Below are 26503 nucleotides of genomic sequence, written 5' to 3' on the forward strand. Positions count from 1 at the left end.
TTTTGGCTTCAAGGCTGGTAACTAAAACCTGCAGATAGAACAGATAGCTACTGCACTGTCATGCCGACTGGCTCATGTTGCTTCTAATTTGAGGCCTTGACAGCTGCATTTAGTAAAAATTGCCCACCTTACTGAAAACTGAGCTTCCAGTATCCCCAAACTAAATACACTGGGGGCTCCAAGAACTTGGGTCCTCAAGGAACCTGAGTCAAAAACAGTTTCTTAAGTAAGAGATGAAATGGGTGATTTCCACCACGAAGAGATGGACGGGCATCTTCTTTGAGGCGTGGGCAGAGGGATAGAGTCAGAGAACCTGCAGGTCTGCTGGAGAACAGGGTGGGCGTTAGAGAGAAAAATACAACATGGCAGTTTCGAGAAACAGAGAGCCTCAGGGCCCCCGGGCGGCGGCCTCTCCCACGGAAGACAGGTGGAATCTGAATCTGGCTGGAGCAGCCCCGGGAAAGCGTCGGTTTGTTCAGTGCTAGTCAACTTGAATGGCTGCCAGGAGTAAACCCAGAGGAGTACAAATTAAATTGGACATAGTTATGTGGAGAAAGATGCCTTAACCTCTGCTAGACTGAGAGGGCTTGTGTCTTTGGAGCGTGTTTACATGTACTCACTCAACGTGTATGGCGCACCCACTGTGTTCCTGGCTCCAACAGCATTTGTGGCCCTCGTCTGAGCAAGGCCGCATCTGCCTTCAGGCAGACCCCAGCCCAGTAAAGGGACGGGGGCTCTGCGGTGTCCCGTGGGCTGTCAGGGTGTCTGCTTGGATGATGCTGTGCTTACCGGGGATGGACAGAATGACTGTGTCTTGCTGATGGGGGTTGGGGGCATGAGGCCAAAAAAGGCTTCTTAGAAGAGTCTTCCACAAATAGCATCCTCTTCAAAACACCATCAAGAGATACTTTTTAAACTTTGAAACCATTGTGACTTAATAAAACAGATTTCTAAAAGAAATCCATCCAAGACATATGTTTTAGACATGTTGGCATGCTTCCTGTTAACTACATATGGATGCTGTACTCTAGCACGGTGGTTCTCAAAGTGTGGTCCCTGGATCAGCAGCATCAGCCTCCCCTGGGAACTTGTTAGAAATACAAGTTCTGGGCCCACCCCAGACCGACTGAAGCAGATACTCTGCGGATGGGACCCTGCAGTCTGTACTTGCGCAGGCCCTCCGTGGGCTTCCCATGCACGCGCAAGTGTGAGGGTCGCTCTTCTAAGAATTATTGCCCTGCGGCCTTTCTTTTTTCATTTCTTTCCCTTTACTTTTAGTCCTTAGTGGAGAAACTAAGGCTTGTGGAGACCCAGGCCCTCTGTGCATCTGTGTCATTATAGAGATGAGAGTATTTCCCTCGGAGCTGCTATTCAGAAACATGCACGCAAGTCAACCTGCGTACCGCATTATTGCCCTCCCAGTAGGACTGTGTGTCCCAAAGGGAGAGAGTGAAATGATGTCCAGTTGCAAGAGCCAGATGGCAGCAGAGCCAGGCAGCAGGCTGCTGTGTGACACACCAAGAGGTCTGCAGGAGAGAGCCTTGGCTGCCAAGGAGGGTGGTTGCAAAATCCTGTCGCCAGTTGGCCTCTTAGGCCCTGAGGGTGACTTGGGGAGTAAGGAGAAGATCTCTGGTGTCCCTTCTGGTTTAAGAAGGGAGACCCTCTGCAGGGTTGGAGAAATTGCTAGCAGTCACCCCAGAGCTCAAAGGAGAACTGGGGAGAGGTGATCCATGGGCTCAGATAAGGACGCTCCATGGGATGGGGAAGAGGGGTCCCTGGACCCTGTGGAGGTAAGAGGATGGGACGGGGACCAGTTTACATGTTGGGGGGCATGTGGTTCCTGATAAAAATACTCTCTGGTGAAATGTGCAAAGCCCTCAACAGAACTGGGCAGAGAACCCCGACTTCATGTTTCGGTTAGGTGGTTAGGTGCCACACTGTTTTAATGCTTGGCTAAATTCAACCTGCTGAAAATTGAAGGCACTGTTTCTTCCAGGGTGACCAGCTCATCCTAGTTCACTCAGCACTTTTCTAGTTTTAAAACTGAAAGGCCCATGTCCCTAGAAGCCCTCTCAGTCCTGGGCACATCAGGATGGTTGGTCACCCTAGATTCTTCCCCTCCAGTCCCCTGGGCTAGTGCCTGGCCTGTGTCTGTTTGAGACTCCACTGCCTGGAGCCTTGAAGCCCTGGGTATGAAGTGGGCCTCGCCATTTATTCCGGGCTCCTGGGGCTTGGGGGTCTTTCTTCCACCCTTTTCTGCCTGTTCCCATCGTCACCTTGCTACAAGCAACTGACAAGCTCTAGGACCTGCCTCCTGCCCAGCACCCCCCACACACACTAAGTTGCCAAATGAATTGCTCTAAAACTCCTGCTCAGGAACTTAGGGCTCCTCATGGCTCTCTTTTGAGCATCCAGAAGGGAGGGCCCTCTGACTTCTGGCCCCACACTCCACCTGGGCCTCGTTTCCATGGCTTCCAGCACATCCCCAGGCTCCAGGTGACACCTGGCTTCCCCGTACTCAACTGTCCCCCCACCTTACCCACAGGCAGCCCCCAGGCCTTGTTCATGCCACTGCCCAGTTTGGAAGGGGTGCCCATCCACTTGATCAAGGCCCGAGTTCACTGCCGTCTGTTGGGGTCCGGTGCAGGCCCTCAGGCAGCAGCCGTGCCGTCTCTCCAGTGCTCTGGACGCCTGTTGCTCTGGCCGCTGACGCCTTCGCTTCCTCCTGGCTCGTTGCTTCGTGGGTCTTGGGGTTTTGTCCTCTTCTAAATCACAGCTCTGTTTGTAAGAGTAGTATCCCCATTTTCTATTTCTTTATACCCTCCTCCTTGCTACCCACCCCCGACACCGGCACGACCCTAGGAACCCCAGGGCCCTTGGGTTTTTTGCATTTCTGTTTGTTTTGTTTTGTTGCTCAATAAACGGAGACTACAGGGCATTTTTTTCCCAGATACGTCAATCTTTTTTTCCAAAATAATTTTTTCTGGTTATAACAACAATACTCATTTTTAAATCTAAAGGCTGAAAAGGATAAATAAGAAAATGAAAACCCAAATTCCAGCTTGCCACAGACAACCATCACTAATTAACACTCATGAACATCCTTCAAGATAGAATACCTTTGTATTGGTCTCTCCAAAAGTATGATCATTTGAAGGAAAACAGTAATTTTTAATGCTCTGCTATTTATTGAGTGGCCAAGGTATACCAGGCGCTCGGCTAAAGGCTTTAAATAAGTCACCTCAGGAGATCATCACTCGTTCCCCACGAGCATCATCATTCCCACTGCACTGATGAGGAGTCAGAGGGTCAGAGAGGTTGCCTGACATTACACAGCTAGTTAGTGGCAGAGCCAGGAGTGGAACCCAGAACCCTGTCCTTTTCCATGTACCAGATTTGGATAAACACATTCATTAAATTTGCTGTGTAGCAGATTAGACTTTGTGCTGTGTAGCACATAAGGCTTTAAAGTGGGGAAAAAATAAGAAACAAACTTTGGAGATATGTTTAGATAGCAGAATGAAGAGTGACCATATTTTCCATGGAGCTAGGGTTTTTGCCTTCTCCCAGAGGCCCTCTCTTCTCCCTGGCTTAGCATTCCAAAGAAGAAGATGCCACCCAGCGACAGGTCAGAAAAGCAAGTTGGCAGGGCTGTCATTGTGCAAACTTTCCCAAGTCAGATTTATGTCTTCTGGGTTTTGCTTATTTATTCGTTTCATGCACCATTTCACCCGAGCAGTCAGAATACCGAGACGCCTATTAAAATGATCCCTCTACGCCCAGGTCCCCGCAGAAAGGAGCCCATTATTGCTCCCCTTGCTGAGGAATGTCCCGTGAACACAGGCTCACACACATGTGTGCGCCAGCCGGGCGTGTGCCCAGCTGGCACGCGTTTGCCCTCCCACTGCATGAGGGAGGTGGAGGAGAAGGGCCTGCCTGCGGATGGCAGTGAGGGAGAAGAGCCACTTCAAACGCATTTTGGTCTAGAGCGGCCAAGCAGATGAGCCAGGGCTGCTGGAGGCAGAGCCAGGGTGGAAAATTAGCGTTTCTAGAGCCAGCCCTAGACTATGCCTCAAAGCCAGAAGAGCAAAATGCTCACCTGCAGCTTCATTGATATCTGAAAAGTGATGTCCTTGCCCGTAGTTACCCTTCTCGTGGAACCCAGGGCAGCTTAGTTCTCTGCCCTAAGACAGGATGCTATTGGCTTGGGATCCTGTGCTGGCCCTTGCCCACCATGGATCCCTCTTACCCAGAGAAGCCCTCAGCCACCTGACTGACAGGCCTGCTGGTGGCCTTGGGCCTGAGGGTGAGCATATGTGCTTCCGAACGGCATGTTTGCTATTGATCTGGCTCCACGTGGCCCCAGTGGGGGCTGGGGGAGGGTATCCAGTTTGGAAAGCTGAGATGTGCCCTTTTCCTTGGCACTCAGCGTGGTTTCTTGCAGCGACTTGGCATGAGTGGAGGCTGAGGCAGAGCCGCCCTGGCTGGGTGTGACGAGCAGCAGTGCCTCCTGCCTCAGCCCCGTGAGTGGCATTCAGCCACCTCTACCCACACTTGGCAGTGAGTTAACCCCCAACTCCTCAGCCTAGCCTCCTCCCCTTCCTAGGTCGATTGGGATTCTCTGAGAAACTTCCTCCTGCCTCGCTCTTTCTCCTGTAGGCCAGTTCCTGGAGCAGAAAACCAGTGCACTCAAGGGGTGGGAGACATGTTGGAGTCACGGGCTAGGTCAGGTCCCTGGGACAGTCCTAGGCTGGACTGGGGAGGAATCCCTTTTAGGAAAGGTGATCAGTTCTGGCTGCTTGTAGGTTAAGTGAGCTAGGGTTGCTGCACCTGACGAAAACTCCAGTCTGTCACCTGGGTGTGTGCCTTTCGGGTCTCTGATGCCAAACACTTCGATGTTTACGCCAGGACAGTTGATTGAAATTCCTACAGGTGTGACACAAACAGGCAGCCTCAGGCATCTCTCAAGCAAAGAGACTCCAGAATACTGCCTAAGCCAGAGCTTGCCAAATACTGGCGCTAGATCCATTCGCTGTCCCCTCCCAGATTCAGTACTAAGGGACAGGAGAGGGAGAGTGGTCGGTTGCTTCTTCTGCGGATGCTGCAGCCTGGGTCTCACGCTGGGTGCGAGCAAGTTAGCCCTCCCAGCTTGGTGCTCCCTTCCCACCTCCTTCAGGACCTGCACCCCCACGCATTGCTGAGAGGGAGCATAGGGTCAGAGCTGCCAAGGGCCGAGGGCAGGGAGGACAGGGACATGGAGGTCTCAGGCTGCAGGGCTGGCCTTTCCACTGAGGTTATGCAGTGATTTCTCTTTGAAGCTGCTCTCCCTCTGCTCTGCCTGCTTCAGTCCCAGTTGAAGCCATCGCTTCTTGTTAACCCACCCCCTAAAATACTGTTCTGATCATGCTATGAACTTACTGAAAATTATCCAGGGGCTCCCACGTTCAACTGGATCTAATCTGAAATCCTTAGGCTGGTGGGCGTATCTGAGTCCCATCAGGAAAACAAAAACCACACGGGGTATTGCCACAGAGGGACCTTAATAGAGGGGATTGTTAGATCCGTGTGGGAGCACTGAAAGGCCACGGGGGACCACTGAGGTACACACAGCCCCTCTGGGGCTGGGGGGACAAAGGGAAGAGGAGCCTGGGGGCCCAGGGTCCCTGAGGGGCCGGTGCCTGGCTGGTCTTGGTATTTCAGGGCAGCACCAGCTCCTGCTGTAAACCTGTTTGGGCCTCCAGCCTTCCCCTCTCCGTCTAGTGCCCCCTTGTGGTGGAATCCAACAGGGAGCTGGGTGACAAGAGAAACAGGGTTTGCAGAGTCCCAGCCCCACACAGAGCAGAGGAAAGCAGCTAGAAGCTGAGTGATCTTTGCTTCATAACGGGCACAGTTGGCGCTCAAGGCTTCGTGTCTGACCCCAAACTCCTGGCTACATTCTCACCCACCAGCATTTCACCTCCGGCCAATCTCAGCTGTTCTGGAGGCCCCTTGTGTTTCTAGACCTTTGCCGCCCATCACCTGTCAAATCCCACTTGCTCTTCAAGACCTAATTGACATGCTCCTTCCCTGATACCCTCTCATGCCTCCATTCTTAAATCTGTCTTTGTTATGGGTTAGTATTCAGATGAAACGTGTTTGCTCTGCATTCCAGAAGTTTGTATGGCTGGCTCTACCTGAGCACAGAAATTAACTGAGGCATGTTCCAGGAATAACATGAAGCACAGTGCCTGGCACATGGTAGGGTCCAGAACTCTCAGCATTAATGAATTCAGGCAGTTTCTATGCAAGCCACAGAGTTCGACACAGCCAACTTGACCATGGGGCTTGTATTCAGAATGAGCCTTACCCCTTTAAGAGCTGGCAGGTTTCTCTCTGTCCCGGCTCACCCCACCCCTCCTACACGGCCACTGAAACCTGATCTAATTCCTTTGCACGCCGGTAATTTATTGGTCTATTGGGCTTTTCTTGATGGCAAATTGCATTGTCTTTATTCCTGGGTTCAGGCGGCGGAGCGGCTCACCGCATTCCTAAGACTCCTTTCTCAGGGCAGAGCCTTCACACCCGCTTGGCGCACAGTGAAGTAAGTTTTATTGGGCTTCTTTGTTATGCAAACAAGGCGGTAATAATCAGGCTATTATTCTGAAAGATTGGGCTTGATTAACAGTTCAAAGGAGGTCTCTGAAAGTAGCTAATGCCGCACTGGTGCATAAATATTTTCACCCTGCCTGGGTCAGTACGGCTGGTGCTCCAAGCTCCCTGCCCCTGTCTTTCTGTTTCTGAGAGGCTCTGGGTTGCTATTTAAAGGAAAAGAATTAAGTCAGGCTGTGTGGCTGTGATCTCTCTCTCTCGGCCGTATCTCAGTCAACCAGAAAGCCAGTCTCCTCCCGCACAAGTGGAATGTTGCATATGTGGGGTGCACGCCTATGTGGGGTTCTCGGGGCACAGATGCTTTGAGTTGGGAGCGTGGGAGCCAGATGCTTCCAGGACAAAGATGTTCTCAGGGGACTCGTGAGCAGGAGGTGGCACTCGAGCTGGGATGTTGATGGATGACACAGACAGTTCAGTGAGGCCCACAGAGAGGAGTGGCCGGAGGGTGAGGCCGAAGGTGACAGGGAAGCCAAGGGGCTGTCTTCAATATTTGCAAAGTAGTTAAATTTTGAGCCTTTTCTGTGTGGCTCTAGAGAAGGACCAAGGTGCCACCCAAGTCACCTGCCCTGGGAGGCAGGTGTGGGTTCACAGCTGGAGCCGTCCAGAGCAGGAGGGGCTAGCTCTGCCCTGGCAGAGGTCCAGTGGAGTGGAGGCCGGATGCTCACCCATCAAGGATGCTACAGGGAGACTTCCTGCCGTGGAGGCCAGCTGGAGGTGGAAACCAGTGACCTCTGGCGTCCCTCAGGCCCCGGATTCTAAAATTCCATGGCGCATCTTATGGAGCCAACATGGAGTTTGGTCACAAAGTGGTCGTTGATAAAGTGATCTTGATAAAGTAGATTGCACAGAGAAGCAGGGAGCTCTGGCCCTGATTGCACAAATCAGAAGTAAATGAGTCCGATGATTGCCCAGGGTCCCAACTCGAGCACCAAGGGCCCACCTCCCCCATTAGTCTGGGAATGCACCCCGTCCTGTAGGCATTGCCTGCGCCCCACCCTTTGAGCCAAGTCTCCCACCTGGAGGGGCACTGGAGGGAGTTGAGGGGCCTCCTGTTGGTGAGTCCAGGCCGGCCACCGTATTTGCAGCCTCTGGATTCTCCTCTATTTTTCCCCCGGTAGCTATTCCTAAAAGTTCTAAGTCTCGAGAGGCCTGGGTCAAAACAAAACATGTATAGTGTGCTTCTGAGGAGCATAAAGCTCTGTGCAGCCGGGGCCGTTGCATTTTCCTGGGTGTCCGAGATGGAGCTCCAGGGACTAAGGGTTAGCAGAGGCCCCGAGAGCTGCCCCTGCCTGAGGACACAGTGCCTGAGGTCGAAAGAGAAGCTCAGGAGAACTTCTTAACTTCCAATCAAGTTCTTTAACCGCCTGGCTCTGCACATATTGGCTGTCTTGGATCCATTGTGAGGTGGCCGATGGGCGAGGTGGCCGATGGGCCAGAAAGGGCCACCTTGCCATCTGCAGGAACCAGGCAGGACCGGGGCAGCCGGCGGCCTTCCATCACACTGAAAGCATCGAGAGTGGCTTGCTCTGCCGAAGCTCGTTTCCTCTTCCTGCCTGCATGAGTTGCAATAAGATCTGTCTCAGATGCTCAGACTTTCCTCTCCTTGCTTTCTTCCTTGGACACTCCCATCTGAAAAGTCCAAGGTTTACTGCCTGGAATTCAGATCTCGTGCTTTTTTTAAGGATACGGCACATAAAAATCAGCCCCTCTGGGGTCTCCTTGGCAGGTGACACCACAGCCGAGAGCTTTTCCTTTTGATGCTGGGCCAGGTTACATTCAAGTCCCTGACCTGGGGGGTTCTTCAGCCTGTGATTTAGTGGAGTGGACACGGGGTGGCAGGATGACTCCATGGGGGTCAGGGGCCCCTCAGCCCACCACCCGTGGGGACTGTCCAGCCCTGGCATTGCCGATGCCCTACCCCGAGACCCCCAGGAATGGAGGGCTCCATGCACGTCCACTTTAGGCAGACAGGCCCAGGGGAGCTGCGTTACCACCTGGAGAGACAGCAGGGGGCATGAGAGCCTCGATTCAAGTCCCAGCTCTCATCACGCTCAGTGGCCTCCTGCATGCCATTCCCGCACCCTGATCTATAGCTTCTGCATCTCTGACGGGAGTGTTTGGGCTTCCTCTTAAACTCTTAGGAAGCTGTGCAGGGCCCGAGGGTTTGGGGCCGCTGGGGAAGCCCGGGAAGTCAGGGATGGGTCAGTTTGCAGCAGCACTTGCTCCTGGTGGGCTCCACGTGGGCCTTGTGCAGGGAGGGCTCAGGATCCATGTGGCGTGTGGTCGCCGCCCTGAGAACGGAGGGGTCACTATGGCTGCACATGGGGAACCGGGCGTGGGGAACCGCATCATGCTTTTGGGCATTTGGGGAGCTGGATCATTCTCAGCCTGTGTCCCAAGGAAGAAGGTGTGGCAAACACACTTTGAAAAGCATAGAAACAGCCCCAAAGCTTGGCTGTGTGAGCCAGGCTGGCTCCAGCCGCAGATGTGTTTGCATCTATAAAACGAAGATAAAAATTCCTGCTCGTCAACTCAGAGTAGGTGTGAGGAGGATCCAGCATTCAAGCAGTTTGTAATCTGCACAGGCCGAGGGGGTGCAGGTGTATTATCACTGTCAGTATTTCTATTTAGGGGGGTGACGCCCAGCCCGTGTGCCCACCCCTCTGCACCGCTGCTCCCCCACACCCACTTCCCGATGCCCTTGTGGGTGCACAGCCTTCCCCAGTCAGCCCCCTCGAGGCAGAACTCGCATCTTTGTTTGTCTTTGCGGCCCCTGGGCACTGCCTGGTGTGTGTGGAAGTACAAAAGGTCTGGAGGAGGAGGAGGAAGCAGCTTGGGGGCAGGCTGTGGTTGGCATCCCCCTCATCAGAGCACCTGGGAGGAGAGGGCTATTTAATGCCTCTAGGCCCCAGTTTGCCTATCTGATAAATGGGGATGGCAAATAGTCCCAGGGCTCTCATAAGGGTTAAAGGAGGTAATATACGATGTGTAGCAGAGTAAGTGCTCAATACACATTAGCTGTTATTTAAATATTAGCCTCCCCCACAAATTACTATTTAACCGTACAAAGTGAACACAAAACTGACTTGCATTGAGCTTCCTTCCAGTGTTCTCCGAACACCAGCTCCACTAGTCTCTCAACACCCCCATGGGAAGGTACCGAGGCATCTCCGTGGCACAGAGAGCAACACTGAGCTCAGAGAGGTTAGTGAATCTGCCCATGGCCACACAGCCACTGAGCCGCAGAGCTGGAATTTGACCCCAATCATCTGCTCCCAGACCACATACCTTTACACCCTCCCTGCCACTGCCCCCAAAGCAAGGTCCACCACTTTGGTGAGATGCTCCAACTTGGCATTGCCCGGTGACACAAAGTCTGTCACCTGCAGCTTGTTGACACTGAATTCACCCCAGTTCTCTCTCTGGATGGGGAAATTGCAAGTGCCCTCATTTTTCTTTCTGTTCATTTACTCATTAACAAGGGCAGAGGCAAACTTGTTGAATTGTGCTTCAGGACCACGAGTCTCTGATTCCACCATCTCCCAGAAAATGTCAGGGTGAAAGAACCATTTTGGGGTGCCTTGCAAACTGAAGGAAGGAAGAGATTGTGACAGGAGAAAAGGGAGTGTCCTGTGTGAGGTTAAGGTACAGCCAAGGTTGGGCAGCCCTGACCAAGGTGAGGCCACACAGGCTGGTGGGGCCGAGGGTCTCCAAGCAGAAGGGTGGGAACTCGGTTTGTGGCCTCCTCGATCCCGTCTCCCTCTGAAGAGCCAAAAGAATCCTCCCAGCCTAAGTCACCCCTGAGTGAAAACAGGTCCTTGTGAGGAGGTGGGAAAAGGGAGTAGGTAAAGTTGAGTAAATCTGGTCCTTTGGCCTCCGTTGATACTGGCATCTTCTGCAGAGGGGACTCAGGAGGGCCCAGGAAGGGGAAGAGAGAAAGGGGCGAGGCTTATGGTTCTGGAGGCTGAAGGTCTGAGAGCAGGGGGCCAGCATGGCGGGGGTCTGGTGAGAGCTCCCTTCCTGGCTTGCAGCCTGCCTTCTTGCTGTGTCCTCACATGGGGGAGAGAGAGCTCTGGTGTCTCTTCTTATAAGGACGCTAATCCCATCATGGAGGCCCCACCTCATGACCTCATCTAAAACTAATCACCTCCCAAAGGCCACACCTCCTAATACCATCATTATAAGGACGCTAATCCCATCATGGAGGCCCCACCTCATGACCTCATCTAAAACTAATCACCTCCCAAAGGCCACACCTCCTAATACCATCACACTGTGGGTTGGGGCTTCAACATGTGAATTTCGGAGGGACACATTCAGTCCATAGCACCCTCCCTGATGGAAGGTAGGTGGTGAGTGAGGTGGAGGGGCAAAGTCATCCCGGGTGCCCTTGGGAAGTGTGGTCCCCAGACAGTCATGGTCCTGGACCCATCCAGATGGGCTGTGGGGGTGAGCCTGTGGGTGTGGGTGGACAGTGGATTAAGGGAGCTGCCCAGAGTCTGCTGATCAGAATCAAGGCGGAAAGGCAGATCAGGGCCCCAGCCAGGGCCCTAACCTGGGGAGGATGGTGGGGGGCTGAGGGCAGTCCCTGGGTTTCACTAGGGAGGAGGCAGAGGGAGGGGCTGGCTTCCATCCAATGCCCTTCCCATCCCCTGCCGGTGACTTCTAACCTCTGACCTCACGGGGGTTATATTTGTCCCCCTCTGAGACCTTTGTCAGGGACTCTGTTTGTTGAGTGTCCACTGCATTCCATGCACATCTCCTCATTTCATCCTCAGCAGCCCTCTAAGGCAGGTGCTGCCTCTACTTCACAGATAAGGAAACTGAGGCAGAGTCAAGTTCCCTCTACTGCTAGGTGACAGAGTGGGACTTTGAGCCACACACCATCCCTCCAGTGCCCATTCTGCCCATCACCCCACACAGCCAGTGTCTCCTTCAGACCTCTCCAGTTTGGGCCCAGTCCTGGGTGATAGCATCGAGAACATTCTCCAGGTGGCTGAGAAATGGGATCAGCAGGACTTGAAGGGAGTGGGGGCCAGAGGAGCTCACCCCTGCATGGAGCTGCCTAGGAGTGGAGACTCTGGCTCCTGAGTGCAAGGGCAGCGGAGAGTGACCTCTGTCGCCACCTGGGGGTGGTGGGCAGAGCTGCCATGCCCCCTCTGAGGATTGCCTTGTTCCTACCAGGGCTGGGGGGTGGGAAGGGGGTAGAACTGAAGGAGCTGCATTGAGTGTTGAACAGAGAGGTGACAGGCCTTGTCTCCGGGGGGGGCTGAGTGCTGGGCTGTTCAGGCTTGGCAGCTGTGTCCCTGCTGGGTTTGCTCCTCAGGAGAGCTGTCTCCCTCTCACAGCCCGATCTGCCTGCAGCCCCCTCCCGCCCCGGAGGAAATGCCTTAGTCACACACTCCAGACTGTCCAGGCTCCAGAGGGCTCTAACTTGGCCCCTTTGTGACTGTTGAAAAGTAAATGACCCAACTCTAAAGGAGTGTGGCCCGTGGACCAGCAGCAGGGGCCTTCCCAGGGAGCCTGACAGAAATGCAGACCCTCAGGCCTGCCGAGGCCGCTGCGCCAGAGCCCGGCAGTCAGTGCACAGTGACTCTTGAGGAACGCTGCTCTGAACAGGGTTTTAAGAGCCATATCTGTGCTGGCAGATCCCTCTTGATGACCCAGAGTATGTGAGGGACCCTCTTTCAGGGCACCTCAGTGGGATTTCCGTCATGAGTTCCTCTAGCTGGGACACTGCTCTGAGCCCAGTTTTCAAGGCTGTGAGGATAGCAGACCCCCATCACCACCTTCCCCTAAAGTTCAGGAACCTGAGGAGTCACCCATTTGGGGGGATAGAGCCACAAACAGGGTCAGGAGTGGGCCACTCCACATATCCCCCATTGTGTGCAGGCTGGTGCTGCCCTGTGTACCATGCCTGCCCCTTGCCTTGGAGCCCCTGCCCACTCCACGGGCTGTACCCCGAGAAATGGCCCCTTGGAACTAGTTTACTGGAGGCGAAGCCACAGAGAGCGTGTGGACCACAGGCCTCCTGGCTGGTCAGGGCTCTCAGCCTCACAGGAGGGGTCCTCAGGGAGAGGCTGAGGTCCCCCGCGGTGGTGTGGGCCCTTGCACCACACAGTGGCCAGTGAAGGGAACTGTGAACGCGCTAAGATTGTCTCGTGACTTGGAGCTGCAAGAGCACGTGCCCTCGGGTCTGATGGGCTGGATTCCCATCCTGCCTCGGCGTCTTCCTCACAGCCTCGCTGAGCCTGGCGTTGCTTCTCTGCGAGGCGGGAAGGGCCATAGTGCCTGCCCGTGGGGCCGAGAGAGGCCTGCAGTGCCCATGGCACCGAGCCTGGACAGGGTGAGTTGGCTGTGACTTCAGTCTCTGCTGTCCCTGGCCCCTGGCGGGGAGCGGAGGCCAGTGCAGCTCCTGTCGCAGAGTCTGCTTGTAAAGGGACAGGGACAGGCAGTGTCTCTTCTCTCCTCTGGGCATGGTGAGGCCAGAGGGCGGCCCAAGCCTGGACGCAGGTGGGGGCCCTGGGCTGGTGGGCCAGTGGGTGGTGGGCAGAGCCGAGTGTCCCTGAGTGCATGGGAGGCCTGTGTCCCTTCAGGCGGTTTTCTCCATATCTCCATAATTCTGAGAAAGCAGAATGGCGGGTCAGCACGCCCTGCTTCTGGATTACTGAGGCTGCAGGTGCAGGCGCTGTGTGGAGGCCGCTGACCCGAGATGGAGTGTGGTGGCCACTCCAGCCCGTCCCTCTGCACTGTGTTCCTCCAAAGCACTCGTTCTGCCAGTGTCCCCTCCACACACCCCTCTCCCCTTCCACCACCAGGGCTCCCTGACCTTCTCGCGCACAGGCCAAGGTAGCACTTGCAGCCCACAGGTGGATGGCGCCCTTGGACGTCTGTTGTAGGTTAGGGAACATGAAGACAGCAGGGCCAGAGAATCTTCTGGCTGCCTTTGGAGGGAGACCTCCCCCCAGGAGCGCGCCTCTGTGGTGGGGAGACCACGCCCAGTGCTCACCACCCTGGGCCACGGGCGCCCCTTCACGGCAGTCACCGCCTGTTACGCACCAAATCTGCTGCTTTAAGTCAGCACACTTCCTCAACTTAAAATAAAGCTATTAAAATGGAAGATCTGTAGGTCTTCCATCAAATATTTGTTTCTCCTAATACACATTTAAGTCAATACATCTCAAATTAAAAGAAGAAAACGTTCACCCAGATGCCGCCTGAAACGACATTGTTTGCCAGCACGTGACATACACAGGTCGAGTTGGGGGGAAAGCCTGGATTTTAGGACTCGAGCCGGCTCCCCCATGTGGCTGCCCCATGCCTAAGCGTGTGACTCAGGCAGGTCACTTCGGCTCCATGAGGCCGGCGCCCGACCCTGCGGAGGTGGGAGCCCCATGAGACAGAGCATCCAGGCTTCCGGGCGCAGAGCCTCGCAGCACAGGCGGGCCCACGAGGGGCAGCCGCTGGGGCGGTTCTCCAGTTAGCCTGCCCTCACGTGTTTCTGTCCCTGGTTTTATGCGCAACTTGATTTTATAGGTAAAAAGCCAGCACCAGAGAAGCATATGGACTTTTCCAAGGTCATAAGCCAGGTTAGTGGCCCAGTGGCTGGAGCAGTAGGTCCCTTGCCCTCTACTGACCACCCAGCATTGGGCTGTGACCCCAGAGCCCAGGCCTCCCAGCTGGTCGGCCGGCCCCTTTGCTCCTGCAGTCTGTGTAGAAATTTCCCTCCTGCTGCCGGTCTGCATGCCTGGCCACATGTGCTCAGTACGGGCTGTGCAGAGGAATCCGGAAAGCTGGGAAAGGGCAGGTTCCATGTGTCCAGGTACAAGATTCAGAGGTGTTAAAGCCGCGGTTCTCAGGCGTAGTCATTTGTAGCTAATTACCACCAAGGTCTCAAAGCTTGCAAGTTTAAAAAAAAAAAAGAAAGAAAATGCGAATTAGGGCGGATCCACAGTTACCACTCTCAGTTGCTTCCCAGCTTGCTTTCCTGAGCAGGATAGAGAGGGATGGAGATAGAGCGACCAAGAGGAATGCTTACCTTACTCTGCGGACGAGGTGATCGGAACCAGGCCGTCTGTGACCAGTGCTAATGTAATAATCATACTAGCCGGCATTCGTGCAGCTTCCGCTATCTGCCAGTGCCGTCCTAAGTCCTTTCACACTTTCAGCAACCTCATGTGACAGATAGTATTATTATCCCATTTTCCAGATGAGTATAATGAGGCACAGAGAAGTTGAGTGATTTGCACAAGGCCACACAGTGGCAGAGCTCTAGACACATATTGACTAGTGGGGCTTAATTCCCTGCCAAATTTCTGGTGTGTTTGCCAAAATTCTTGAGGATGGCTGTGAAAGTGTCAACAGATGTCAAAGGTCCAAGGGTGGCCTGTCAGCTCCCACAGCCCTGCTGCCCAGAATCACCGACCATTCCTCTTCACCGGCTGGGAACTCTGGGAGGGCCCCCCCGCTCGCCTTTTGAGCATGTCAGTCTGCATGGGTGGCCACTTGGGGTCCTTAAAGACTGTGCAGAAGAATTTGGAAGGCCGGGAAGGGCAGGTTCCGCAGTTTAGCACCGCCTGCGGGAGCTTTTGTGCCATCTCTCCTCGGACGTGCAGTGTGGGTGGTGCCGTCTCAGACGAGGTGTCCTGGGCTATGTATGCGCCTGCAGCCTGGCCCTCGGCGGGGGAGGCGGCCTGGGTTCGCTGCGCCTGCCCTCACGCGTGTCCCCTCGTTTCCCCACAGCCACCTCCCCGTGCAAGATCCTCAAGTGCAACTCTGAGTTCTGGAGCGCCACGGCAGGCAGCCACTCCCCGGCCGCCGACGACGCGCCCGAGTTCTGCGCCGCCCTGCGCACCTACGCTCTGTGCACGCGGCGCACGGCCCGCACCTGCCGGGGCGACCTGGCCTACCACTCGGCCGTCCATGGCATCGAGGACCTCATGAGCCAGCACAACTGCTCCAAGGATGGCCCCACGTCGCAGCCGCGCCTGCGCACGCTCCCGCCGCCGGGGGACAGCCAGGAGCGCTCCGACAGCCCCGAGATCTGCCACTACGAGAGGAGCTTCCACAAGCACGCGGCCACCCCCAACTACACGCACTGCGGCCTCTTTGGGGACCCGCACCTCAGGACTTTCACAGACCGCTTCCAGACCTGCAAGGTGCAGGGCGCCTGGCCGCTCATCGACAATAATTACCTGAACGTGCAGGTCACCAACACCCCTGTGCTGCCCGGCTCAGCCGCAACCGCCACCAGCAAGGTAAGGATGAGGCTGAGGCTGTGGCTGAGGCGAGGGCAGCCCTGCGGGGTCACACCACCCTGGCCCTGCTGTCAGGAGGGCCCAGACCTGACCCGGCAGATGCAGGGGCCTCCGGCACCACCACCAGCCCCAACCCACCCCCACCCCCACCCCCACCTCCACCTCTTTCACACCCCCCACCCCCGCCACGTTCTTATTTTCAGTAAATGGGCAGATTATTTAGAAAAGAATATTCTAGAGATTCTTTGTCATGACGTAAACCACCCTGGAACCACTTCTGCATAGTGTGGTGTTTCTCAAACTTCTGGACATCACCACTAGAGGTTTGTGAAAGCAGCATTCTGGGGTCAGAAACCAGCATACACATGTAGACTTTTTTTTTTTTTTTGAGGAAGATTGGCCCTGAGTTAACATCTGTTGCCAATCTTCCTCTTTTTCTTTTTTCTCCCCAAAGCCCCAGTACATAACTGTATATCCTAGTTGTAGGTCCTTCTAGTTCTTCTGTGTGGGACACAGCCTCAGCATGGCTTGATGCGCAGTGAATAGGTCTGCGCCTGGGATCCGAACCCGAGAACCCCAGGCTGGTGAAGTGGAACGCGCGAACTTAACTCCTACACCACCGGGCCAGCGTCTAGACCTTTTTTTTTTTTTTAAACCGTGCAGGGTAGAACAGGATAGCATAACCTAGCGTACATAAAAGGCAGTTTGCGAATGCATTGTATGTGGTAAGGGGAAATGTTTTAGGAAACAGTGTCTGTTGTGTGCATGTGTGCACATGGGTGTGTATGCACGCACCTGTGGGTTCAGATGTAAAATGGATTTCTCACTGGGGCTATAGTCCAAAAATTTTAGAAACACTTCCCAGAGCATTCAGTTTCAAACTTTCAGAATAGTCTTTTCTTGCCCCCAAACTATATTTTGGTAGAACTCCAGTGATGAAACCCGATGAAGAGGAGCCTCTCTACAGGGATGATCCCGTTGCTGCCCTCAGGGGGCTTACAGTGTAGTGGGAGCAAACCCCACCTGGACGAGTGGACCCAGCAGCCTCCTGGGGTGACAGTCCTGCCCAGGGGTTTTCGTATGGCTGCACGTTTACAAACTGAGCAGAATTGGGTCTGACACAAAATCGTTGGGTGGGGTCAGACGTGTTTTTTTAAAGCCCCCAGTGATTCTGGTGCATGGAGGGTGTTGGGGATGCTGGGTCGGAGGTCGAGGCTCTGGGTACAGTCCTGCCCTTTGTCTTTGCCCCACACCCACAAGGAAAAGCTGCAGCCTCAAAGCAAAAGGGGCCGCAGTGTCTGGAACGGGGGAAGACGGAACAAGGGAGGACAGAGAAGCAGCTCACTGAGCACCGCAGGGGCCACCCATGCAGCCTCTTCCTCCGCCCTTGGGCCGGCCCCGCCGTGCTGGGGCAACTCAGTTTGACACACCTGGAACCTGAGGCTCCAAGAGGCAAAGTGGCCTCCCACCCATGGTGCAGTCAGCCGGCAGCATGGAGCCAGGGTTCGACCTGGGCCCGTGACTTTGGAGCCCAGAATGTTCTCACTGCCAGGAGAGGCAATTCCCATCTGGAGCCCCGGAGGCCACCAAGAGCTGGTCATCTTCTGACCCAAGGAGGCCTCAGCATCTGCTCACAGGGCCAGAGTCAGAGGCAGCCACAATGTGGCCCGTGGCCCCGGACATTTCCATCCACCCCAGATTCTCCCTTCCTATCCACTTCCACGAGTGTCTCCTGTGATCTCAGGTTCAGACTCAGCCAGAGGGCGCGGCCTCAAGGCCTGGTGAGCTGGTGGGCTCTCAGAGCCACAAGATGGGGACACCTCTGCCCTCCTCCAGGCCGGCCCTCCAGAGCCCCCTGGGGTTTCCAGCTTGGCAGTGGGTCTGTTTTCCCAGGAAGAGCACGTTGCAAGGGAGCGTGCTGGGCAGCACCGGGGTGGCCCACAAGGGTGTTTCTGTTCCTTCCTGTCCCTCCACACCCCAGAGGAGGACAGTGAGGTGACTTGACAGCCAGGAAAATTCCTGCCACTTCCCTCTGCTCTGGTAGCCCTTGCATACCTGCAGAGGGTCTCTCTCTGGACCCAAGGGCTCAGCTGCCAGGTAGGAAACAAGCAGGTCTTGGCCCTGCACTCAACCTTACAGGCCTTTGGCAGCAGGCCATGAAGCCTAGTGGGCAGCAGACTTGTGGCCAGGCTGTCCCCACTCCCGGCCCTCCACAGACTGAGGGGTGCCCGCGTCAAGGACCCAGCGGCCTTCCTTGTGGCTCCTTCACCTACCCACCTCCCTCCCTAGAGCCAAGATAAATGAAGACTGGGAGCCTGAGACTGCAGCTTCTAAATCCAGCATCAAACTTGCTGTCCCATCCTGGCAGGGGCACAGGGGAGATCTGAGGGCGTGAGAGGGCCGTGGACCTCAGGAGGCCTGTCCCTCCTGACCCAGGGTGGTGCAAGCACCAAATGTGATAACAGAGCCAACACAGACATGGGAGGAGTTGTGGTTGTGACCAGCGAGGCTGGGCTGCTGCCCCCATTGACTGGGGGGATGACAGGGTGGAGTAAGAGCCGTTAGGCCGCATACTAGTGGGTCCTGCAGGCTGGGACGGTGTGCCTGGGCTTACAACCCCTGGATGCCACCCTCGGCTCTCCACTGACACACGCTGGGACCCTGAGCCCAGCGGTGCTGTCCAAAATCCAAATGGATTCATCATTCATTCCTTCATTCTTGTGTTCCATTCATTCAATTGGCCCACGTTTTTCAAATGCCTGCTCTGTTCCAGGCTCACTGCTGGACACTGTGGCCAGCAGAATTGCCCAAGCAGGGATGGGAGCACCTCCCTTCTGTCCCAGCATGGAGTTTCCAGAAGGGTGTGGGGCTCTGCGACAGAGCTTGACCAGCCCAGCCCCTTTCTGCTGAAACCTGGGGCCACCTTGATCTTCCCAGCAGGCTGAGGACTTAGCAGCCTTCTGGACGCTCTGCTGGAGGCCCAACAGTGACAGAGTCAGTGTCTGTGGCCAGGCCAGTCTCAGGACCCAGGAGCCCAGGAGCCTTGTACTACCCTGGTGGAAACATCAGTGGCTAGGTCCCAGCGCCTTTGGCCTCCCCTGCCTATTCTCTCAGGCCTCCATTACTCAGGTGTGTGTGTGTTCATTCATTGATTCAGCAAACCTTTACCAGATGCCTCTTGTGCAGGCTCTGTGCTCAGTATTCCCTCCTTCTCCGCAGCTCCCAGGCTAATAATGGAGAACAAAGACCCACAAAGGGGTGCTCGTGATGCTGAGGGCCTTGAGGGCCAGGCTCTGCCCAGAGCATTAGGGAAGGCTTCCTGCAAGTCTTCTCACCAAGCTTGCCCCTGAAGGACAGCAGTGGGCGGCAGCAGAGCCAGTCAGAGCATGGGAGAGGGGCCTGGAGCCTTGAGAGAGGCAAGAGAGACCAAGGGGCTTTTATCTCCGAGGTGATGGGGGTCTGGGGCTTTTATGACCCCACACACACATTCACAAGAGCCCTCTGCTGTACTCTTCTGCTCCCTTGACTCCACGCCCCCTCCCCTCAGCCGTGGTGCCTCACCCAGGGGCCTTTGCTCAGTTCCCATGACATTCGTGTTATCCAGCCCAGCCCATCCTTCTGTTCTTGTGGATGATCAAGATCCAGTGCTTTCCAGCTCAGGCTGACATTTTAGCCAGCTGTTCGCCCCCATGGGACTGCCTTTTTTGCCCAGCTCCCTGCTCCGTGTCCCTCTTTCCAGCTGTGCTGGTAGCAGCCCATTTTACAGGTGAGGACACTGAGACTCAGGGAGGAGAGCTCAGGCCTCCCCCTCCCTAGCTCCTGGAGCACTTACCATTCTGTTGCACTTCAGCATTCATCCACTGGTCTGTGGCCCCCTCGGAGCGTGAGCTTGGACTGTTCTGTTCCCCGTGTGGACACAGCCCCTAGTCCCAGGTCTGGCACACAGCTGGGGCTCCACAAATAGTTGTTGGTGAAGCCCGGGCTCTGCCCCGTGCCCTGCTCGGTGGAGAGGGCCGCGGACCCCTCTGGGAAGGGGGGCAGCAAAGACAGGAGCGGCAGCCGCACCCGTGGCCGTGTTGGCAGCCAGCCGCCAGCTTTCGACAGGCTCCCTTCATGCTGTTACTTGTGGTTGAGTCCTGGCACCGGTGCCAAGAAGAGTCGAGCCGCCTGTCAGCCTTCCAGGAGACTGTCTCCACGAGAGATGGTGGTTAGAGCGAAACCAGCCTTTCCTGTTCCAGGGAGACTGATGGCACTTGGAAAGCAGCACCCCGCCCCCCGCCCCGAGTCTGTGTGGCCCTGCACACCAGGCAGGGACACCAGAGTCCCTCATCCCGTGCCTCCTCCCCCAATGGCAGGACCACCCACTGCCCAGACCACCCTGGCTGGCCCACCTCCCGGCCCCACACAGGCGGCCTCCACATCAGGGCGGGAGCCTTGGATGGAGAGAAGGAAGCAGCAGGAGGTAGACTGTGAAGTCGCCATTTTCGTAGATCAGAGAGGGTAGAGTAGTTGGATGCATAGGGCTGGAAGCAGGATGGAGAGGCTGTGGCCACCTTTGACATCCCAGAGCAAGCCGGAAGTCCAGCACCTCCCGGGACCAGGCTGTGACCTTGGGGAGGGAGATGGGGAAACTGAGTCCTGTGCCCAACTGGCTGTGCACATCAGGGTCTCCCAATGTAGCTCTCCATGGAATCCGTCAGAGCCTCCGGCCTTTGGCTTCGAGGTGCCAGCCCTTCCTGGTGCCCCATGAAGACAGCAGAATGTGACCCCCACCCACCTGGGCCAATCACCCTTCAGGCCCCACACAGACAGCGCCGAGGGCCCCGAGACTTCCAGTGGCCCATGTAAAGACTTTCCTTTCTTTTAAAGTCAGAGGGGAAAAATCAACATAATCCAATCTAGACCATATTAGTCTTTATACCAGTGCAGTCACAAAGTGTAATTTTTAATATTTTTGATGGAGGAAGGGGCCTGCGAAGGCCCAAGTGCCTTGAGTCCCCCAGAGTCTTACTGCGGCCCGCCATTCGCCGAGTTCCTCTCGGATTTTCCTCTGAAGCCTGGCCAGAGTCTTCTCTGCATTCTCTCTGAAGGTCCCAGGCCCCTCGTGCTCTCCTGCCTGGTCACCTCTAAGCTTTACACCCTGTGGGGGACCTGCAGAGTGGTGACAACACAGAGCTGGGGACACTCCAGCTGGGGTCTGACTGCACTGTTGGCTTGCTCAGCCAAGAACTTTCCGCGGCCCCTAGGCCACCCCTACTCTAGTCCTCAGGCCTCTCCTCTCAGCACTGGCTCCTGAGGCCCCAGGCTGAGGCCACTCCCTGCCGGCTCCCCTCAGCCTCCTGGGCCTGTGGCCCCACCCCAGCCCCGCCCTCGCCTCTCCTGGCCGGCCTTTCTCTGACCCTCTTGTCTGAATGGAGGTCCTCCCCTTCCCTGTCAGAGCTGCTTTTGGTTTCCAGCAGGTTCGGGGCCTTGTCCCTGTCATACCCCCGCTGTTAGGCTGGAAACTCCCTTAGCGCTTCCCAACGCTGCCCTCCACCCCGAGTGCCGTCCCCTGCTGTCGTCATGCCCCTCCAACTGCCACGTCCCCTGGGGTGCCCGGGCAGAGAGCTCAGCCACAGCAGGCCATACGTGTCGTCAGCAGCCCCCTGCCCCTTGCTGGGGCCCCCTCGGCCCACAGACCCTCCGAGGAGGTGTGGTACCCCTCAGGGAGCCCTGTTAGCCAGCAGGCCAGGCCCTTTCTCCCCAGGGGAGGGAGGAGGTTGGAACTTGTTGGCGGGGGTGAGAGACCAAGACCTGGGAATGAGGGGTGGGGGGCAACGCAGGGGGTCCCAGAAGGCCTGGGCATCATCTTGCCGCCATCACCCTGCCTCCCTCCCTGGCTTCGGGCTGGGAGTCCAGGTTCTAGCTCCCCTTGGTCTGTGGCAGGGGCAGTGGCCTTAGAGGCACCCAGAGCTACCAGTGGCAAAACAGCTGGCACCTGGGAACAGGACCAGGGGCTGTTAACTCTTCTAATCTCGCTCACGTCTTCAACTCATACAGTCTTTCTAGTTAGGTTTCTGGAGGAGAGAGCAGCCAGACTTCTCACCCAGGATGACAGGGAGAAGCCCGCTCACTCTGCGGGCTGTTTGTGTCTCGTCCTTCTCCCAGGCCTCCCACCCTGTGGGCTTGTGGCTGACAAAGCCTAGGGGCTGGAAACCAAGAGACTCGTCCCAGCTTTTGCCTCTTGCTGGCTGTGTGACTTTGGGCAAGTCACTTTGCCTCTCTGAGCCCAAATGTCCTCGTCTGTAAATGGGAGATAACATCACCCTCCCCTGCAGTGCCACCCAGGACTGCAAGTAATGAACTCAGTGCCCAGCACACCAGATGCAGCGAATGTGCCTATGTGTGTAGTTCTCAGGAGGACAGTTACTAACGGAGCTGCTCAGCCCAGCCCCTCACCCCTGGCTGCAGGCTCCAGTAGAAATGGGCCTCCCTGCTCCGGCCCAGCTAGGGCTGCGAGTTCAACCTGGAGCCCCCATCTCCCTTTCCCTGATTGGCACCTTCCTCTCCCTCTTCCTCCTGCTCATCTCCAAGGCTGGGTGACCCTCAGGGCAGCCCTGCCCCAGTGGCCTCTGCCTGCGTGCATCTTGCCTGCTTGGTCTTTCTTTGAGCATCAGTCTCTTCTATCCCCCCTGCTGGTGTGCTCAGCCCCTGGCTTGCCGTCCTTTCTCAGGAATTCTGCTGCAGGTCCACTGTTGGCATGAGAGATGTTAGATCGTTGTGGACCATATTAGTTTCCTGCTGCTGCTGAAACAAATGCCACAAACTAAGTGGTTCAAACAAACTGAAATTTATTCTCTTATAATCCTGGAGGCAAGAAGTCTGAAGGAGTCTTACAGAGCTTAACATCAAGGTGTTGGCAGGGCCAGTCCTTCTGGATGCTCCAGGGGAGAATCCATTCGTCGCCTCTTCCACCTTCTGGGGTTTGCCGGCGTCCCTCAGCTTGTGGCCACATCACTCCAGTCTCTGCCTCTGTGGAAACATGGCCTTCTCCTCCTCTGTGGTCAAATCTCCCTCTGTCTCCATCTTACGAGGGCACTTGTGATTATATTAGGGCCCAGCCAGATAATCCAGGATAATTTCTCCATCTCAGTATCCTTAACCTAATCACATCTGCAAAGTCCTTTTTGCCACATAAGGTGACATTCGCGGGTTCCGGGGATTAGGGCCTGATATGTTGGGAGCTGTTATTCAGCCTACTACAGTGGATAAAGACCTTTTATTTTTAATTAGCTGTGCTTTTTTATGGTTTATTTATATGGTTCTACACGTAGTAAATAAGCTGGTTTTCTGTTTAGGGTAGCAGTCTAAAGTTCCCATAAGTCGATTTTTTTTTTTTTTACGGAAAAAAGCAATTTACTTTAAAGAAAAATATGAAGTGCATAATAGTGCAGGTGGAACTGAACTGGGATCAAATGGGGAAGGAGGTCTGGGGCTCCTCCCGTCCCTCCTCTCGGTCCAGAGCGTTGTAAGATGGGGCTGGGCGTCCGGCCCTTGCAGTTGTCGGCGTGGCCTGACCCCCTCTCTCTGCCGCCTTCCCCGCAGCTCACCATCATCTTCAAGAACTTCCAGGAGTGTGTGGACCAGAAGGTGTACCAGGCCGAGATGGACGAGCTCCCGGCCGCCTTCGCCGATGGCTCCAAGAACGGGGGGGACAAGCACGGGGCCAACAGCCTGAAGATCACGGAGAAGGTGTCCGGCCAGCACGTGGAGATCCAGGCCAAGTACATTGGCACCACCATCGTGGTGCGCCAGGTGGGCCGCTACCTGACTTTCGCGGTCCGCATGCCCGAGGAGGTGGTCAACGCTGTGGAGGACCGGGACAGCCAGGGCCTCTACCTCTGCCTGCGGGGCTGCCCCCTCAACCAGCAGATTGACTTCCAGGCCTTCCACGCCAACGCCGAAGGCCCCGGCACCCGCAGGCCCGCGGCTGCCAGCCCCGCGCCCGCGGCCCCCGACACCTTCCCGTACGAGACGGCCGCGGCCAAGTGTAAGGAGAAGCTGCCCGTGGAGGACCTCTACTACCAGGCCTGCGTCTTCGACCTGCTCACCACGGGGGACGTGAACTTCACGCTGGCCGCCTACTACGCCCTGGAGGACGTGAAGATGCTCCACTCCAACAAGGACAGACTGCATCTCTACGAGAGGACTCGGGAGCCGCCGGGCCGCGCGGCCGCCGCAGGGCTGTCCCCCGCCCCCTGGCCCCTCCTGGGCAGCCTCCTGCTCCTCACCCTGCTCCCTGGGCTCCTGGAGGCCATGGCCGCATAGGGCGCAGAGCAAGGCGCTGCCTGTCCCCGAGCCGGCCAGTGGCCACAGAAGGGCTAGCGGCTGCCCCGTGGCCCCGGGGTCTCTGCAGGGGTCACAGCAGAGGCAGCCGCTGGCCGGCGGGCTGTGGGACAGTTACCTCAGAGCAGCCTTGGGCTGTCCGCTGGCAAGGGCGGGGGGCGTGGGGTGGACCCCCGCCCTCTCTAGGGCCCGTGACACGGTTGTGGTGACTGGTGCTGTGATGTTTGTGACAGTAGAGCTGTGTGAGAGGGAGAGCTGCTCCCCTCCGCCTGCCCCACAGTGTGAATGTGCAAAACAGAGCCCCTCAGGCTGAAGCCCCCCACCCCACCAGAGACACTGGGAAAGGCCAAGAGTCGAGCTCCTCCCACCCCCTTGCAATGCACTGAACAGGCCCGGCTGACTGCTGCACGCGCCTTCGTGGGGCCACCTGTGCCCGCCGCACGCACACACTCTTAGACGAGCACACTCGCACATACTAAGCCGGTGGGGCCGAGGCATCCGCGAGGCTGGACCCCCAGGCAGGGCCTCCTTTTCCTTTGGGCCTTAGGACACCCCTGGAGTGCTGCTCAGCATCTTTAGCAAATTGATGTACCCCTTTGGCCAAAAGGTTGTGCCCTCCTGGTGCCTTCCTGCCTGTGGCCTCCCCGTGAGCCGTGGGGAGACCGTGTATACCCTGGCTGCTGTGGGCATGGGTTCTGGCCCCGGTCACCAGGCCCCTGCCTCTGGAGCCCCACAGCTGGGGGATGATACATGTTGGCACGTGCTCTGAGAGACGCCACTCGTGGGCTCGGATGCCCTTCTCTGGCCCCTCCCCCAGGCCCCCCATTCCCCACTGTGCTTAGGAAGTCAAGTGCTTGTTTCTAAATGTCTAAACAGAGAACTACCCTTTGATTTCTGTTTCTTTCTCTGCGTCAGATGACAAGAGCCCCTGGGCAGGGGAGCTTGGGCCACAGGGCGTGGGCAGGAGACCCAGGGGATAGGGCCAGCTGGCCTGCCCTGATCCTCTGCTTTCTCCTCACCTGCCCCCCAAGCTCCACTCCCTGCCCCGTCCACCCAGGTCTGCATTCTGGGGAGAGGATCAGGGTCTAGAAGGCCTCCCAGCCCTGAGCATCCCTGGCAGAGTCTCTTCCGTCCAGTCCCTTCCCTGAAGCCCTGTGGCCCCAAAGCCAGGAGAGACTTGCTGCCGGGAGCCCTGGCTCCCACCTCACGTCAGCCCGGGCTGCCCACATGTCTAAGGAGCCCTGAACCAGTCCCGCCTCTGCTGCTGTTCAGAGAACCCCAGGGACCAACGCTGGGCTGGGCTCTGCTCCAAAGGTACGGCCGGGCCCCAGAGGGCGACTGTCCCAGAAGCCCCACAGCCCCACAGTGTCCCCACCCACCCGTTGGCACCCGCGGCAGCCCCTCTGCTGTTCCCCAGGGACCTCTCATACACTGGCCCAGGAGGCTGTGGACATGTCCCCGCCTCCCCCTCCAAGAGGTCCCCTCTCTCTGCCAAACCCGGGCGGGCGGGGCAAGGCCCCTGCTGGTTTCGATGGTCCCTATGTTGGAAGTAAAAAGTGAAGCACTTTATTTTGGTTGTGTTTGACCGCGTTCTGCTTGGAAGTGGGGACCCCTCACTGCGTCCTTGTGTCTGCGACCTGTGTGGAGTGTCACTGCGTGTACATACTGTAAATTATTTATTAATGGCTAAATGCAAGTAAAGTTTGGGTTTTTTTTCTTTTGTTATTTTCTTTTGGACTGTGTATTGGAGTTTGTTTTCTGAACAGACTTTCGTTCCTTTGTGGGGTGGAGAGTTGACCTCAGTGATGGGTGTCCCCTTACAGTGTGTATTTGGGGAGGCAGCTGGCGTGTGTGCGAGTGTATGTATGAGGGTTATGAATGCGTGTGGAGGACGTAGCAATTTAACAACCAAAGCCCCCTGCTTCTCTAAAATTACATTTTCTCCTTGCGGTGGGCTGCCTTTGGGGCTTGAGGGGTCCGGGCTCCCTGCTCTGGCGAAGCCAGAGCACAGTCTCGCAGACCAATGGCCACATGCAGAAGGACATAAAATGCCCTGTGGGTGAGGGTGGGTGGGCCAGCCTGAGATCCAGGATCACTCCATCTCAGCTGCCACCATCAGTCTAGGACCCACAGACCTGAGACTGTCACTGCCACGCTCCCGAGGGTCCCCTCCTCGCACGCCTGGAGAAGAATGACAGCATGACCAAGGGAGCCCCGTCCATATTAGCATGAGAAGGACCAAGGCTTGCTTCGGGCTGGTTTGCTGCTCGCTG

General features: G+C 56.4%; 1 protein-coding gene across 1 annotated transcript in view; it reads left to right on the forward strand.

The window, feature by feature from the left end:
- Nucleotides 1–25972, forward strand: part of RGMA (repulsive guidance molecule BMP co-receptor a) — a 45056-nt gene extending 19084 nt beyond the window's left edge. The window contains exons 3-4 of the mRNA XM_058542376.1: nucleotides 15391–15905; nucleotides 23490–25972. Coding sequence (XP_058398359.1) covers nucleotides 15391–15905; nucleotides 23490–24212 — 1238 coding nt within the window. The 3' untranslated portion in view covers nucleotides 24213–25972. The remainder of the gene's footprint in view (nucleotides 1–15390; nucleotides 15906–23489) is intronic.
- The last annotated feature ends 531 nt before the right edge of the window (nucleotides 25973–26503 follow it).

The sequence above is a fragment of the Diceros bicornis genome, chromosome 5, assembly GCF_020826845.1.
Source record: "Diceros bicornis minor isolate mBicDic1 chromosome 5, mDicBic1.mat.cur, whole genome shotgun sequence".
Classification (NCBI taxonomy): Eukaryota; Metazoa; Chordata; class Mammalia; order Perissodactyla; family Rhinocerotidae; genus Diceros; species Diceros bicornis.